Source organism: Aspergillus thermomutatus (genome assembly GCF_002237265.1).
Source record: "Aspergillus thermomutatus strain HMR AF 39 chromosome Unknown NODE_99, whole genome shotgun sequence".
Taxonomy (NCBI): Eukaryota; Fungi; Ascomycota; class Eurotiomycetes; order Eurotiales; family Aspergillaceae; genus Aspergillus; species Aspergillus thermomutatus.
The window spans coordinates 1-16,366 of record NW_020798148.1 but is presented as its reverse complement, the minus strand read 5'-3'; the positions used below and the strand labels follow the sequence as shown (position 1 = coordinate 16,366).

At 50.0% G+C, this 16,366-nt stretch overlaps 5 protein-coding genes across 5 annotated transcripts; 2 read left to right on the top strand and 3 right to left on the bottom strand.

Annotated features, from left to right (window-relative positions):
• Positions 1-500: 500 nt before the first annotated feature.
• CDV56_102332 (basic helix-loop-helix domain-containing protein) lies at positions 501-1,771 on the bottom strand (the record flags this gene model as incomplete). The annotated part of the gene is made up of 2 exons (XM_026755951.1): positions 501-1,109; positions 1,169-1,771. 2 exons carry the CDS (start codon positions 1,769-1,771, stop codon positions 501-503), a joined length of 1,212 nt encoding a protein of 403 aa, XP_026614266.1.
• Positions 1,772-3,638: 1,867 nt separating this feature from the next.
• CDV56_101869 (putative nucleoside hydrolase) lies at positions 3,639-5,172 on the bottom strand (the record flags this gene model as incomplete). The annotated part of the gene is made up of 6 exons (XM_026755488.1): positions 3,639-4,262; positions 4,319-4,615; positions 4,664-4,698; positions 4,755-4,924; positions 4,978-5,081; positions 5,137-5,172. 6 exons carry the CDS (start codon positions 5,170-5,172, stop codon positions 3,639-3,641), a joined length of 1,266 nt encoding a protein of 421 aa, XP_026614265.1.
• Positions 5,173-7,438: 2,266 nt separating this feature from the next.
• Positions 7,439-8,644, top strand: CDV56_101379 (uncharacterized protein; the record flags this gene model as incomplete). Its single annotated transcript, XM_026754998.1, has 1 exon — positions 7,439-8,644. The coding sequence occupies one exon, from the start codon at positions 7,439-7,441 to the stop codon at positions 8,642-8,644; it is 1,206 nt and encodes a 401-aa protein (XP_026614264.1).
• Positions 8,645-10,225: 1,581 nt separating this feature from the next.
• Positions 10,226-11,466, top strand: CDV56_100945 (protein ERV29; the record flags this gene model as incomplete). The annotated part of the gene is made up of 5 exons (XM_026754564.1): positions 10,226-10,392; positions 10,510-10,622; positions 10,724-11,217; positions 11,270-11,334; positions 11,394-11,466. The coding sequence occupies 5 exons, from the start codon at positions 10,226-10,228 to the stop codon at positions 11,464-11,466; spliced, it is 912 nt and encodes a 303-aa protein (XP_026614263.1).
• Positions 11,467-12,548: 1,082 nt separating this feature from the next.
• CDV56_100576 (uncharacterized protein) lies at positions 12,549-13,769 on the bottom strand (the record flags this gene model as incomplete). Its single annotated transcript, XM_026754195.1, has 1 exon — positions 12,549-13,769. One exon carries the CDS (start codon positions 13,767-13,769, stop codon positions 12,549-12,551), a length of 1,221 nt encoding a protein of 406 aa, XP_026614262.1.
• Between the last annotated feature and the right edge of the window lie 2,597 nt (positions 13,770-16,366).

The window sequence follows — 16,366 nt, the reverse complement described above, 5'->3', positions numbered from 1 at the left end:
GGGTTCCAAGAAGACACCTGGAAGGTTCGGCTGATTGGTCTGTCACCCTCCATCTCGGACGAGTTGCGTTTGCCACTTCCAGATAAGGCGACGGGTGTGATACGCGCTATTACCTAGCGTTCGAGTGGTGTTGATAGAGATAATTAGGTTTATCCTCGATGCCTTCAGGTTGGGTCGTTCGCTCGGACTTACTACTAGTGAGCTGTGACTGGTAAGGTACTTAGGTTGTCCGCACGGATATCCTCGCTGCTGACGCTTTGACTCTTGGGATATTTTCGTCACAGAGTAAAAGTTTAGCATGAGAGTTGATACGGTGAAGTGTATTGGTTGCAATCAGTAAATCAGTCTTTGATTTCGTAAACTCAGGGATCATCATTCATTATAGAAAGTCCCAGTAGCCATGCGCCTTCATATCATTACCGAGGGAAAACAGAACGCCACCCAAGATCCCTTTTTCAATCAGGCTAAACCTCCTGACGCCGGAACAATCGAAACAATATCTATGCAATCAGCAAGTCCTTGACACTCATTCCCATCTTCTTTTGTGACTCCTGTATCAAAATTCCGCTGTTCTCCCGAGAGTCAGAACTAGAGAGACCCTCCTGCACTGAGCCAACGGTTCCGCGGCGATCCCTGTTCAGCATGAGCAGGGCGGCGGAGGCCTCATGATCAATGTCCGCGTCGGTTCCGGACGAAGCATTGCTGGGTTGCGGCTGAATGACGGGTGAGGGGAGCGTTGATGACGGGACGGTCCATGAGCCACGTGGAGGGTGCATGGTCCCCTCGCCATAGCGGACTGGACCTAACGCCGGGCTGGGAAGGATCGCAGGCAAGAATTCGATGGCTGTCCCTATTGACGGAATCCGGCTACGAGGGGAGAAAGCCGGGGAGAAAGCTGGTGAAGTGTTGTTGGTGTAGGCGCCGTTAGGCAGCAGCTCTGGAGACACGGATGTCGAGTGTGACCCACTGGGAACTTCCCCGAGCATCTCGGGTGACGTGGGAGAGGGAGGAGCAGGCGGTATGAACGGCGATGCCGTCGTCCGTTGACTACCAGCAGTCTTGAGATCTTGGATACACTTTTCCAGGTAATTGACATATTCAATGCTTGCCTGTGAGTAAAGTCAGTGATTGCTTCCAGCTATCACTTGGAAAGCAAGAAAGACCATACCTGCAAAATGGCAAGTTTGTGCATGTCTTGACCTCGGCAAGCGGGAATCATGTCCTTGAGAGTCGCAAACTCCTCGTTCATCTTGGATCTCCGCCGACGCTCAATCAGACTGTGCGCCGTTTTCCTGGCAATTTTCCGACCCGCGGCGCTGGTTGCACTAGGCTGCTTTTTCTTCGAGTTGGCAGATGCTGCGGCATTCGCATTGTTGGCAGGCTGGTTCTTCCCATTATCTTTGGTCGAAGGCTTGCTATTTGTTGTGGCAGGCTTGGCCGGACTCTGTGTCTTGGGCTTCATCTGGATGATCTTGCGGGTCCGGGTTGGCGGAGGAGGAAGATCAAAGTCCTCGAGTAACCTCTTGGTACCAGCCTGGCGGGGAGGATTTGCACTGCGGCCCAGGCCTGTGAGTTCGGGCGAGGTGGGAGAAGCAGGAAAGTAGGCTGAGGAATCTGATTTGGAAGGTCTTCTGCTCGCGCTCTCGCTTTTGACTGGACTTAGGGCAGCTGGAGGCAATGCAAAGGAGTCTGCACCGTCGACGGAGGTTTGTTCCTTGATGATGAATTCTCCAGACATTGAAGGAGTTGGGGGAAGACGTGAACGTGACATGATGGCAGGATGGGTGTATTAACCCAGCACCTGGTCTGAGGTAGGAAAGATAGAGAGGTAAGAATTAGCCGATGAGATGGCCTGAACTAGCTGGACAGCCAGCTGTAGGACAACAATCAGATTATAGTTGTACAATTGACCGTAGAAGAGGAACGCGTGAGACGGGGAACAAGTGAGGGAGAGGAAGACGGAGGATGAGAAACAAGAGACAGCAGCCTCAGGTCATTAAGAACGAGTCAATTGCGTGTGCAGATAAGAGAAAGTCTCCTTCTTAGTCTGACCCCTGTCCCTGAGAGTTTAAAATCTGGACGTTGTTCAAACATGGTGGAGATGCGAATACCGTGCTGAGCTGCTGATAGTGGAAGGAAGAGGCGTGCTGCCTCTTCCTGAGAAGATGATTCGACCAGCCGGAAGACATGTGCAAAGAGGTGGGAAATGGAGTGGACGATCGACAAAGTTGACCATGTTAAGGTAAAGGCTACAGTCGCTGAGCAAAAATGGGTGTCGCGTGCTTGGGGCTGCCCACGCGGTAGCTCCTCGGGCTGTGATAGGCTGATCCCCGGGGGGGGTCGGCGAGGCACGAGACTGGCTGCCTTGGGCTCATCTCGTCCACCAATTTGGGGCTCGTGCTGCTATCCACGGCTTTGATAAGTGTGTTAGTGGACTCCAGAGGGAACACGGCAAGATGAATCCGGAGAAATGAGGGTGCACTGATCATCGTCTGGCTTTGACTCTTAAGTTTTGACTCTGGACTTTCTGGAGGTTTACACGCACACCTTTTCCTGATGTGTGCTTTGGTTAACAGTAATTGCTGGAAAATACCTCGTCCTTGCTTACCTTGAGTGATGATCTTCTGGTGAGGATTGGGATTGATTGTTATGAGAGTTAACTTCTTGATGATCAATCAAGCTTTGTCATTCTCTCTGTTGTCTGAAACAAGATACAGCTACAATTTATACCTGTGGCATGTGTGGTCATGTCTAACGCAAGTTTGACCAGCTGGAGTCACACAGGGATTGAATTCCGAGTCTACCTTTGACTGCATGTGCTCATGTTTTGCAATCTCATCAATTCAGGCTAATTCGTCGTGCGTTCGGTATCAAGTATACTTTCCAAGAAGATCTTCTTCCAGTAGCATAGTCGATTGAGCTTACGATTGATCGTATCATAATACCATGTCGAGCCTCAGGCCCCTTTCATTTAGCAGTCATAGCATTAACTCTCATGAGCATTGTCTTTGCTTCGTTCGTGATGCAGAAATCTGCGACTAATACCCTGTAGTTGAAGATAGAGCATGCAACTTACAAACTATGTACTGCCCCTCTACTGGTTGACGCAGCATTCCTCAGGCACTACAAGTCAGTAACTATGGTTAGATGCTTCCCACATCTGAATATATGCAAGAAACTACCTAGTATGCTGTCTATTACCGGGCTCCAAGGCAGGCAGAAATTCTCCACGCCAGCATGTCCTCGAAGCTTACAGGTAGGGACCTGCTGTTCATGGTCCAATAGCAGGGATCTGACCTTGGCAGTCGACGTCTCGAAAAATGGCTGTCTGGGACTCGTTTCTGCATTTTCTTTCTTCAGATAATTGGATCATGGGGGCGCATGGAGCCTGAATACTTCCCAAGGTCACGGTCTATTAGCATCCAGTTGATCCAGGTATCTCATCAGTGACTGCTTCTCTGCAGCTCAGCTCTCATGCGGCATCCCTCTCAAGTGCTCATCACATTTTGGACCATTAACGGTGGTGTACATCGATCAACCTCTCATGAACAAGAACATGCAATGCTATTCTGCCAGAGATTCCCCAAAAGATCTATTTCTATAGATGAAAGGTACATGCTTTAGTCCCAATGACTGAATCACCGAAAAATCCGCTCCAGTAGAATCACGCCAAAGTCCTTCTCCGCGGGTGAATCGCCCATTCTCCAGATACGATTTCCAGCCCTCGTGCTCAACCAATGGCCATGATCGCTGGCACTTTCCTCCTCCCCTTCGATGCGGTGTCGGTTGCGTCGGTCGACGATGCACGCGCCTCTCGTCCACTGGCCCGCCGTCTCGACCCGGATATCTTCAGGCGAGGCATCGGAGGGCTTCCAGCCCGCATCGTCGGCGGTCAACGCGTACCAGACGCAGACGGGGTCGTGCAAGCTGAGATCGACAGCATCACCGACCTGATCCCGGTGGAGGCTCTCGATGGTCCGGAACGTGTGCGCCATAAACGCCGACATCCACTCCGCCAGCGGCGAGCCGGCTGCCAGGTGGGGGGCGACGGCTTGACGGAACTGGCCGCGGGTCAGGCCGTGGCGGAGCGTGATGTCCAGCGGGAAGAGGCGGAGGGTGAGCTGTTTGCTGAGTTGAGCGGGGTAGGAGGGGAGGGTGGTGCTGGAGGGCATTGTGGTTCTGGGGTTGGGGGAGGTGAGGGCGAAGACGCGCGCCGCGGCGAATGCGTCGGCGTATGCGTTGAACTCGGCGACGGGTGTGACCTGTCATTCGTTAGTCGAGAGACAGACGCAGAACCATAGCTGGAAGGTAAGCCTACATTGCCTGGTTCATTGACTGCTCCTCCCATGACTACCACTTCTTTGACCCGTAGGAATGTCTCGGGATCCTCCGCGGAAGCGAGGGCCAGATTGGTCAGAGGACCGACAGCTACGAGGGTGACTGTGTCGGGATCGTTCTCGCTCAGTACGCGGAGGATTTCCTCGTGTGCGGGGCGCTTGGAGGCAATGAAGGACCGATGCGCCGTGTCTCCTGTGCGTACGGGCTCAATGACGGTGGGATCCGCCGAGGGATCGAACATATGCTCCCAGGTTTCCTTTGGAGTGAAGTGCGGATGCTGCGATGGTCAGCATCTGTCGAGGGATCGTCAAAGCTGTCAACATACGCTAGCATGAATGCCCCCCAGACCATCCGTTCCGTCTGTAAACCAACTAGTTAGCATCAACGATGAACATTTCTGTGATAAGGGTGCATACGAAAGTAATCGGCCAACATCTTCTGATCCTCTAGAGGGTCCTCAGCCCCAACGGCAACGACCGGTCGACAGGCGCGCAGAGCCCCAAACCCTTCAGGCCGGCCCTGTTCACGACGCCACTGCATCTCTCGCTCCAGAATGTGGAACATGGAGACGACGTTGCGGAGGCAGCTTTTCCGTAATTAGCAATTGAAAACAAATGCAATTAGAGGATGAAAACTCACCTTCTCACTTCGATGTTGCCAAAGGTCAGAGAGATGAGCAGCACTTCGACCTCTTCAGCCTGTGCGGATAAAGCAAGAAGGAGTGCGAGGATGTCATCGATGCCCTGTTCATATCGAGTTAGATTTTATATACGGATTGAAGGGGCGAAGGCAACATACAGGATCGGTGTCGATGATGATCTTCTTCGGCGCCATGATGCGGTAAGTCGATGAATCTGCCTTGTGTCGAGCAGTCAACGTTTGACAAGGCTAACAATAATGAGCGGTGCTTTCTTGGACTAAATCGTTGTAGAAGTTGATAGTCCAGGAAGGCAGCAGAAAGTGGGATGGGGAATCCAATGCTCAGTCTTGGCTCTGTTATCATATATCTACCCCACCATACTTTGAGAACTTTCATTAAGACTAAGTAGTGCCTAAGGTTACATAGTGTTTTTGAACACGACCTTTTTTATGTAATTGATTGCGGATTTGCAGGCGACAATTCGCTAGGGAAAATGATGTCAGGATTTGGCCAAAGTCATAGATATGGGGGGGGGTACACAATATTCATAAGTATTTCCGGAAGGGAATTATTCTAGAAGACAGCCACATTATCACAAGGCTTGTGCAGTTTTATGCAAAGAAACAAGGTTCACTGCAGGCCTGAGAAATCAGGCAGCAATACCCGGGCAAGAAGACTCTCACTCAGCAGCTTTAACAGGAAGACTGAAGAACAAATGTTGAGATTCTTGACATCATTTACCGTCAAGACAGAAAGTGCGCGTCCTTGGATTACTCGTTGATCAAATATTCCAGTAAAATGAATATGGCTTCACCTCTACCCTCGTGGCAGCCAATGATCGATTGATCATCCATAAACCCGTAAGAAATGTCGAGGTACGAGTCAGGAGTTGTCCTTGAACAGAATACCTATTTAGTACTTCTGTATTCGAATTGGTCGCCAATAATCCCAAAAGTTTCTCGACGTTGATACAGAAGATAGATAGCTACCTACCTAATGGAGGTTGACTTGGCAGTCAAACCGTCAACGTGGCCTGTTCTGGCTCAGCCTTGTCCAAGAACTATGATTGTGACTATTGGATACTACGTGCGTATCTCAGCACCAATCATGCCAGCCCTGTGTCAATATGGGATTTAGACTAGATGACAAAGTCAGGGGAAATGCACTGATGGAAAAGGTCTGGAATATCTCATGGCTGGAGGGATTGGTTGAGATGCCTCCCCCGCGCCAGTTACCCCTGTCGTCTGTTTAAATGATGGAGGGATCATCTATGCAAGCGCCGTTTGTTGATGCATGAAGGAGAATTGGTTTTCAGGCTGGGTTATCTAGGTGTGAATTGAGAGTCACTATTCTTCAGCGATTTCGAGTCAGTTAACGACTTTCGAGGGTGGTATTAGTGGTGTTTCGGACAATAGTAACAGTATATAACAGAGGAAGTGAAAGTACGGTGATGAGCATCCATCAAAATCTTGGATTGAATTCATAAAATAACTTCTATACTCGATATATTTAACTCCGATGGTCGATAGATAAATCCAATCATTTATCAAAGTGAACTATGACCCAGTGGAGACTTCTAAGTGCTACTCCGTAGCGTCTAGTCTCCCTCCTCTCAAAGGTACTCTCCGTGAGAGGCCTGGAGATCGGAGTCAGTGACCGTGTCCTCTTCCGTCGTAATTATTATTATCACTTCGCTCCTCCTTTCCACATCCTCTACTTTTCACTCCCACTTATTTCTCTTCCCCATCGGTCAGTTTACTCACACTGACCTTCCCGTGATCCCTTCGGTTCATCAAACCTTCAGCTTGTTTGTTCTCATCTCTCAATTGAGATCAACCAGCTGTCTCGATGTTCCTCTGGTGATCTCACCCTCCCTTCCCCCATTTTCATGCCCTTGCGACCTCACACCTCTTGACGTGCAACCGACTCCCCTGAGCCGGTCGAATATCTCTCTGATCAACCCAATTCTTCTGGTTGGCTCTCTCAAAGCCACGAAAGTTGAGTCGCTGAAGACCCGGTCGCTCGAACGACACAGCTGCTTTCTGTTGGCGGACGAAATCTGTCCTTCCCAGCGCGACTTCTCCGCCTCCAACCCCCTTCAGCTTTCCACCCACCCTCCGAGTCTCCAACCTCTCTGGGCCTGATGGTATAAATCAGATTGAGTCATTGCGAATCTCTGCAGCCAATTATTCTTCAGTGATCAATCACTATCGGTACCAGGGGCTACTATCCTGCTACTCCCCCTGCCCAGTCTCCTGCGCCGGTTTTCCACCTCCCACGTCAGAAAACGATCGATTGAAACGACGACCCTCAATATCACGACTTTTCTCGTACGCTTTTCTTTCTTGTCCCTTTTGCTTCTCTTTGAAAAAGGAATTTGCCTAGGTATGCTCCATTCCCGCACCATGGAGCGCCATTCCGAGCCTGATGAGCTGACACACTGTGGATACAGCTTGAACCATGATGAATCCTTACATTAGCTGGGCTCTGCTGCTCGTGGTAGCAGGTGGCCTGGGATGGTATTACAATGGCCCGAATCCCAAAGCCAAGAGCCCCGTCAAACCCGCGGTAGAGAAGATAGAAAGCGCGACGGGCGTCAAGAAGCCAAAGAAGAAGGCGAAAAAATCCCCCGAGCCTACGTCATCCACTACGACCAAGAAGGTCGAAGAGAAGCCCGCATTCGAATACAAAGCTACGGAGGGTGATGACCGGGATGAAGAGATTGACCAGAAGGAGATGGCTAAGCGTTTTGCCGCCGTGAAGAGTGGAATCCCCGCCCAGGTGAGCGGCAGCGAGGGTAAATCTCAAAAGAAAAAGAAGAAGACCGCCAGCCAACTCGAGGCTGAAGCCAGTGAGCGCTCCGGATCCCGTGTCTCAACTCGCACCTCCTCCACCACTGGCGCAGACGCGGACGACGATCTCTCCCCCGCGGGATCCCCAATGGTGAAGCCTACCGCCTCCTCCGCTGGATATGTATCAGACATGCTCGAAGCTCCCGCTTCCGGCGCGTCTGTCCTCCGTGTCACCGGATCCATGGAAGAGCCCAAGAAGAAGCAGAAGGCTCAATCTTTCAAGCAGGTTGAGACCAAAAAGCAACGCCAGCAGCGCCAGAAGAACGAGGCCCGTAAGCAACAAGTTCAGGAAGCCGAGACGGAGAGACGCAAGCTCCTCGAGAAACAACTCCACATGGCCCGGGAGTCTGAGCGCCGCGAGGCGGCTAAGTCCAAGCCCGTTGCGCCTCAGACCAACGCCTGGCAGACAAAGGACGTGACCCCCGCTTCCAATGGCACCCAGAATGTGTCTCAGAGCCCCAACGTGGAACTGCTGGACACTTTCGAAGCGCCATCCGCCAAGCAGGCTCCTGCCACCGCCTCGAGCTCGAAGAAGTGGGACCAGGGCCTTCCCTCGGAAGAGGAGCAGATGCGTATCCTGGGCGCTGACCCTGTTGATGACTGGACTACTGTGTCCAGCAAGAAGACCAAGAAGAAGAGTGGCAAGGCCGATGAGAGCTTTAGCGAGGCCAGTGCGTCTGAGACTCAGCCCACTCCTGCCGCTCCCATGGCTGTTCCCGCTGCCCCCAAGGTCACCGTGACCCCGACCTATATACCCGATATTCTGCGCTCGAAGCAGAAGGGACATCCTCTCGATTCCGACTGGGCCGCTTAGATGATCCGTGTATTCATTCTGTTTTTTTATCTTTTGGAGACGAGGACAACGTCGTATAAGATCAGCACGCTTTTCATTCATTCCAAGAATCTGAGCCTTGGACTGTATTTATTATTCATGGCTTTGGCGTTTGGGCTGTCTTCGATATACCACAAAATCTCTGGTATCGGGTGAGATGGTTATCATTCTACCACGATTGAGCGAGGGAGAAAAGAGAGAAACATGGTTGAATTGGCCAGAGGGAAGAAGAAACTTTCTATGAGAAAAAAGAAAAGGAAAAAAAAAAAAAAAGGAATTCATGTATTTTTCTTGTGTGTCTCTTTGTTGTTACCTCTTGACTGTTCTTATATAACATATTTATTTGTGATCAATAATTGATTGATGAAATTCTATCAAGGGTTGCTTCCCTAGCCCAAGCTCGAACAGTGCACAAGATCTACTGCTGATCTCAGGATCTGTCTACCGAGCCAGGAACTAGAAGGCACAGACGATTTCTCTAGTTTCTCAGCTCGTACTGTGATCTGATCTCGAAAATCGAAACGAGGAGAACAGACCTGAGTTTTGAGTCGACTCAAGCGAGACACGGTGGAGCTGACCAAGTTGGCTTTGTAGGCTTGTGACTGGTGAAGTGGTGGTCGTCTCAGATCGGATGAAGACTTTACCGTTTCTAATTTTATGCTTCTATACACACGTGATATTTCATCCTTCGAATCTGAAGCTCCGGTTTCCTATTATTCGGCCCTGAATGATCTTGTAGTTTAGCTGTTTGTTGATGCTTGAGAACCGCCTTAAGGTGTTGAATCAGGAACGAAGGAACGGCCCTGAAGATCGGCGTCCCTGAATATGTGGATGTGGATGTGGGGTATGCGCTGGATCAGGGTGCTCACCTTGTGACCTTTGGATACCTCTTAGAAACCACCACAGATTGACACTAGATGTGATTTCATGATGAAGGTTGTATTCAATACATCAATGACATTCCCAGATTTCTTAGAACATTTTGAAGAGCAACATTCTGATGAATATAAGGAAATCGCCAAAGAGACATGATGTCGTCACTGGGCGTAGGGAGGTGTGGCTTGGCAACTTTACCCAAAAAGGACTAGAGGCGCGTTTCGGTCATCGTGGCCTGAACTGAACAAAGTGACCAGAACAAGAGCAACAAGAGACCGACAAGAGAACAAGAGTCGTTCTTATTATTCTTCTAGTCTTCTCCTCTCTCTGTTTAAGTTTTATTATTGACTTGCTAGCTATTGATTGTCCCTTTGGGCTATCTTTCTTCTGAATCCTCGACGTGTCCCTTTATCCTTGAAGGTCTGTGATCCATCCTATCCTATTCTTGTTTTCCCCTGTCTTGTCTTGCTTGCGTCCCTCGCTTTCTTATTTGTTTCCTACTACAAAAACAACCACTACTACTACTCTCCCCGCCGCCCTGCTCCTCCTCGGCTCCTAGTGGCTTCTGCTCCGGAGTCTTGTTGAACTTATCCTCCGTCCTGCACAAGTCCACCCGACTGTTTACTGATATCGACGTCTGTCTCTAGTGGTTATTCCAATCCTCTTCCACCGGTTCATTCTCCCGCCATGGCCCAGATTCGAGGCACTGCGGGTTACAACCTCGGCCACCAGAACCCCTTCGGAGGGCCTGGGCGAGCAGAAGCGACGAGCGACCCGAGTCCCTTGGATGCTATTCGGGAACAGACAAGCAAGATCGAAGACTGGTTGGATACAATCTCCGATCCTGTAAAGCCGTATGTTGTGCTCTTCCACTTTGTCCGCGAGAAGGGATGAAGAATACACAAACAAGGGCGAACACGCCGGAGACTTATTCCCCGAAAATGCTGACACTGTGTCGTCTTGATTGCTAGCTATCTTCCTGCCATTGGCCGTTTCCTTATCGTGGTCACCTTCATCGAGGACAGCTTACGTATTATCACACAATGGAGCGATCAGCTCCTATACCTCCGTGATTTTCGGAAGAGTAAGCGTCCCTGGTTCGCTATATCGGCCTCTAGGTTGTGAAACCTTGACCATGCTGATGCAGCTTTGCGACAAATCTCTAATATGAACTCTTGTGTCCAGTTCCCTGGGGTATCACGCACACCTTCCTCATCTTCAACGTCATTGCAATGTCCGTATGCTCGTTCCTGGTCATCTCCCGCCGCCACACTGAGATCGCCGTCGCCGGCCTGCTCGGAGTTGTCGTCACGCAAGGTCTCGGTTATGGTCTCATCTTCGATCTCAACTTCTTCCTGCGCAATCTCAGCGTCGTCGGCGGTCTGCTCATGGTTCTCTCCGACTCGTGGGTCCGCAAGAAGTTCGTCCCTGCCGGGTTGCCCCAATTGGATGAGAAGGACCGCAAAATGTACGTCCAGTTTGCTGGTCGCGTGCTCCTGATCTTCCTCTTTGTTGGATTCGTCTTCTCCGGCCAGTGGAGCTTGTGGCGCGTCCTCGTCAGCCTGTTCGGTTTCGTCGCATGTGTCATGGTCATCGTCGGCTTCAAGGCCAAGTGGAGCGCCATCATTCTCGTGGTCTTGTTGAGTGTCTTCAACGTACTCGTCAACAACTTCTGGACTGTACGTTCATTTTCCTACACGGATAAAGCTCCTAACTGACTCCTGCTCTCAGCTGCACCCTCACCACCCCCACAAGGACTTCGCCAAGTACGACTTCTTCCAGATTTTATCCATTGTGTAAGTTTCCTTCCCCCGCTCACCCCACTAACAATCATACCCTAACCACTCTATAACAGTGGCGGTCTCCTTCTCCTGGTCAACATGGGTCCCGGCCAACTGAGCATGGACGAGAAGAAGAAGGTCTACTAGACGTAGCAGGTCATATTCCACTCACTCACGGACAACCAACCATTTCCCACCAAAACCTCCAAGTTCAGCATTCCTTGCGAACGCGCATGTCCCTGAAAATTCCATTCCACACGAACCTTCGCCCTTTTCCCTTCTCCCTCTTCCTCTATTTCAAACTCACATCTCTGTTGGACTGGAACTACACCAGCGCAGCTTCTTTTGTCCTATCGTCATCAAGAGGAGTTGGACGCGTTTTGACCTAAATCAATTTGGAATTTTCTGTTGGCTAGTTTTGTCTTACCTCAACCTTATCATCTCAGATGAGGAATAAGAGTACTTGCATTTCTCTGATATTGTGATTTCCTGACAAAGATGCAATAAATAATCACTGGAACGTGGAAACGCAATAGTTCCATGGACTAGTGGGAACGGATCAATAATTGCCTTGTGGTATTGGGCGTTGTGCCTTGCGTCTGTCTACCTGCAGGATGCAGGTGGACGGTGGACCAGTCGATCGTTATATGCCGTATGACAATGCAGTATGCATACTTGTGGATCAATTGACCAGTTATCAATGCAGGAATGAAGTCTACTGCATCACTCGTTACAACCGACGAGCAAGTTTTACAGAGTGGCTTGCAAGTAAAGCATGACGCAAGGTATGTATTAGGGAAGGTATCGTACACGAAGAAAGCTCAGCAGTTCAAAGGAAAACCTCGGGTAATAATAGAACGGAACAGGTGAAGGAAACGGCTAGAGAATGGTAATCTGCGCTGACAATGAGAATGACTCGAATGCAGGAATACGAGAGAGTTAAGCAAATGGAACGATGACACAGACGAGGTCTAGGGCTGAGGATCCCACAGGATCCCTGCCATGGACCTGCCACGGAGATAGCCCGGGAATAATAGTAGATCTTTCATCCTGTTATGCACGGATGATAAACAGGAAGAGAATAATGTGAACGAGAGAACTGCCGCTTTTGGTGCTTCCAACGCCGAGATAGAGAAACCAATTTAATGCATCCAGAAAAGTGTGCGAGGCCAAGAGGTTTGAGAAACAAAGGCGAGGTTTGAAAGTGTGGGCCATTTGAGGTTCTATCCTCAAATGTCCATGCTCCAACGCCAAGGTCGAATGGGTTCAAACTGGCCCAGGCCGATTTCTTCAAGTGCATCATCATTAATATCCAGATGGTATAGTTGAATCTGTTTGTTGTCCTGGTGCAACGTGGATAGTGTCTTTGATACTCTCGGGCGGGCATTCTTAGCACTGTCGTCGGTTGATTTTGATCCGGGCCTTGACGTCGGAGTCTCAGGATACTGCCATGAGATACTAGGAGTCTCGGCTTCCGAGTAGTCTGGAGAAGATATGGTTGAGGGTGAATCGGAACGCGAATGTCTAGGTTCTGAGATGACAAATCTGCTCTCATCGCGTCCGTATGGTAGCATATTGGAAGGCGGCTGCCGAGGAAGCTCAGACTGACTGTTGCTTTCGGGCTTCGGTGCTTTCTGGGCGGAGTGTTTGTAGGGAGAAGCCAGAATAGGCGTGGATTTGTTCGATGATCTTTGATCCGTACTTCGAGTAGCCAAGGGTGGTAGCTGTCTATTCCGCTGAGCAACTTCCGGCCCTGCCTTGTTAGTACGATTGTCTTTGGGTAGGGCTTCGCAGTCATTTCTGCGGGTTGAAGCGCTGAACGGTTTCTTTCCGGCCATGACTCTGGCACTGGGAGGCGGCTGCAGCATCCATCTTGTTTCCGCTCGGCTCTTGGGTCCGCTTACAATCGGAGGATGAAGATCGTTGACTGGAGGTACCCGGGCGACATAGTACTTGCAGGGTTCGGTGGTATTCGCTTTGCCCCGACCGGAAATTCCAACCGAGGAGCCCTTCACCTCCACTTCCTCCCCCCACAGAGGTTCATCCTCGCGCTGATAACGCATACGGTTCCACCGGTCACCCAACGGATGCTTAAGGCTGCTCTTATCCTTTCTTAGCGATGCCTCTCCCACGTCGTGGCTAGAGTCCGTAGGCGACAACGGATCAGTATTCCAACTGTCGGTCCGTCGATGATTGCTCCGATGACCTCCTCGCCTTGCAGGAGGGCCCGGACCTAAAGCAATCTCCTCCGCCCATCCGGGGTTGGTACTGAACGGCGTGGGCTGAGGAAATGGTTTTGGTTGGTCGGTGACGACGGCATCGATCTTCTCCTTCTCTCGTTGCGATCGAACAGCTTCCTTCTTTCGCTTGCGACGGTCAAAGGACATAGCACAAGGGGTACAGGTGGCATAGTAAAAGACGGCCGATTGAGCCCCTCTGTACAGCCACATGGCGGTGGGCTGCGATGATGTCTAGAATCGGTAAGGAAGCAGGGAAGAGTGATGCAGACGAGTCCAGCAAAGGCACTGATATGAAAACGCTTTGAAGATCTATTTGGCCCGGAGGCACTGGTAGTTCGATCTCAATATTTGCAGTGGCGCTGACGACAACATGAAGGGCGTTTCCTGTCCTGAAGCGGAATTTTGAGGAAAGAGCACACGGAGATCGGCCAGCGATCTGTACGGGAGAAGAGGAAAGTGTGAAGGGTAACAGGAGAGGAGAAACAGCAGCAAATGGGGAAGAGAGCAATGGAATCAGAGATGGGAGAACGAAGGGAGAAGATGTAAAAGAAAGATGAATGGTTGGATAGGATAGGATAGGGTAGGATGGAGGGATGGGTGCCACAGATGGAGGAGAGGTTGGCTGTCAGGGGAAGTTGGGCCACCGGATTGGGCTTGGCAGAATGGAGAGAGAGGGCGGGACAGCGACTTAGTCACGGAGCTAAACACGGGAGCCGTTTCATCGCCAGGCACGGGTGGGTTGATCTCAGACATTGTGCCTATTTATGACCTTCTATTGCTGCCTCCTTGTTGTTTTGAAGATGAAGAGAAACATGTCCTTGAGATCATTATGCTGAGAGGACTTTGAACAGCGTTATAACGAATTTACTGAGTCTTCCCTTCAGACAGTCTACAGAGTTGAGTGGGTATAACCCTGGAGAATAACAACCCCACACTAACAGACAGCCGCTGGAAGAAGAAAGCATTCCTGATTGTACAGGAAAGGCAATTCCTAGGAACTCCCATTTCTACAGCTGAAGCGATGGCATTCTTATGTTCGAAGAGGCCCTTGCTTCATACCGAATTCGAAACTGCCCCTTCCAACTGGTGGGAACATCCCTTTACAGCCCGAGAACATCTACAAGAGCCTGGTTAATCAAGATATATCCACTGCTGTCATGCTGTGCAGGCGCCGGAGAAAGAAGTACGCATCCGAGAGCCATCTTCACCAGCGTGTTACTCGGCGAGATTGTGAGGCTACGTTTGATATCCACTCCAGAACATCCGCCATAGTTTGACAGCATCAGAGCTTGAGTCAATGTCTTGATCACTTCATTGCTCAGTGTTTTACCCTTGGTTATAAGCAGGCATATTCCCAGGAAGAGATCCTGATTTTGCCAACAAGTTCCTCACTGGCATAGATCATGGGATAATTTTCTGATAGGTTCCTGACGACTGACATTCCAGCCAACGTGCTAAAGGTTCACTCGTCTCTAGTAACATGGGTCAAGACAATGCTGTCGATCAGCAAGCGGAACTTTCAAACACAATGCACGTTTGCGAGCACTTGAGACGGCATTTAGATGGCGTGGTTTCAAGACGACTAAGACTGAAGAGCAGCGAATGCTGTAGATTCCAAGGCGACTTCTTACTGTACCCGGAAATCTTTGAAATAACCTGGTCGCCTCGAGTCTCTATCTCATTCCCACCGCGACCGAAGTCTTCAGGGCTATGTGCAGTCAGTCATACATGCTCGGTCAAGCATTTGCAGGGACGTCGATCGGATCATCGGTCTGATTTCGAACTGAGGACCTCTCCGGACGACTTGATCCTGCTTTGGAATTTGTTGAGACCGAGTCTCAAACAGTATGCTTGAATGCTTGTGATTCTCACTCCAGAAGCAAGCCTGTTCACCATATGGATTCTCTGCCTCAGTCCGTTCATAAGACAACTATGCCTAGAAACTCTAGCACTCTGCATGAAAGGGAGTCTTCACCTTCTACCCAATCGAAGAATAACATTGGAAACTAGACAAGTCTCCCGATAGCCCAAAAAAGGCAAGCTCTAGTTTAGAAGTCTCAAGAAGAGGTTAACAAGTTAAAACGATCATTTCCATGTTGTCAACTTGAGATGCATTGAACCAGTGATTCGAATTGGACTAGAGCTCTTGCAGCCTCAATACTAATACCTGATTATACAGTGTTCGCGGATAATCAAGTCGTATAAAATATGGTCGAACTACCTCTCTATGTATCCGAATTTCGAAGTATGACCAACCGATGTGGCAACCGGCAACTGACAATTGATGGAACTCTCCACTATCCATGACTGTCAACCTGTCACCCTGTCAAAGGGGATAGTTCCAAGTCACATACATTACCGGAAAGTTTGACTCCAGAGTATTTCCAAGACTTGGAATTCAAAGGGAGAGTGGAGTGGCTTGAATTCGTCCACGGCTGATGATGCAATAGTGATGATTATCCTATCGTGAAGTCAATCAGATGCCGACTACAGAAGTCTCTTGAACGAGGACTTGTCAGGAGATGAATTGATAATAATTGCGTGTGTATCATTTCTTGTAGCATATAAATACTTTAGCATGTCTTGTACCATGGCTTCTACACCAACCACGGAGTCACCTTAGATGCCCTACTTTAAGCATCCATGCGGAGGATATCAACATGGTATGTTCGAATAGCTTCAAACCTCCACAGCTAGACCATACGAACCTAAACCGATTCAGGCACTCAACTTCTCCCCGGAGACCAGACACCCCCAACCACCACCCTTCCTCCTCACACCCACCATTTCCTCCCTCCCCCTCCTCA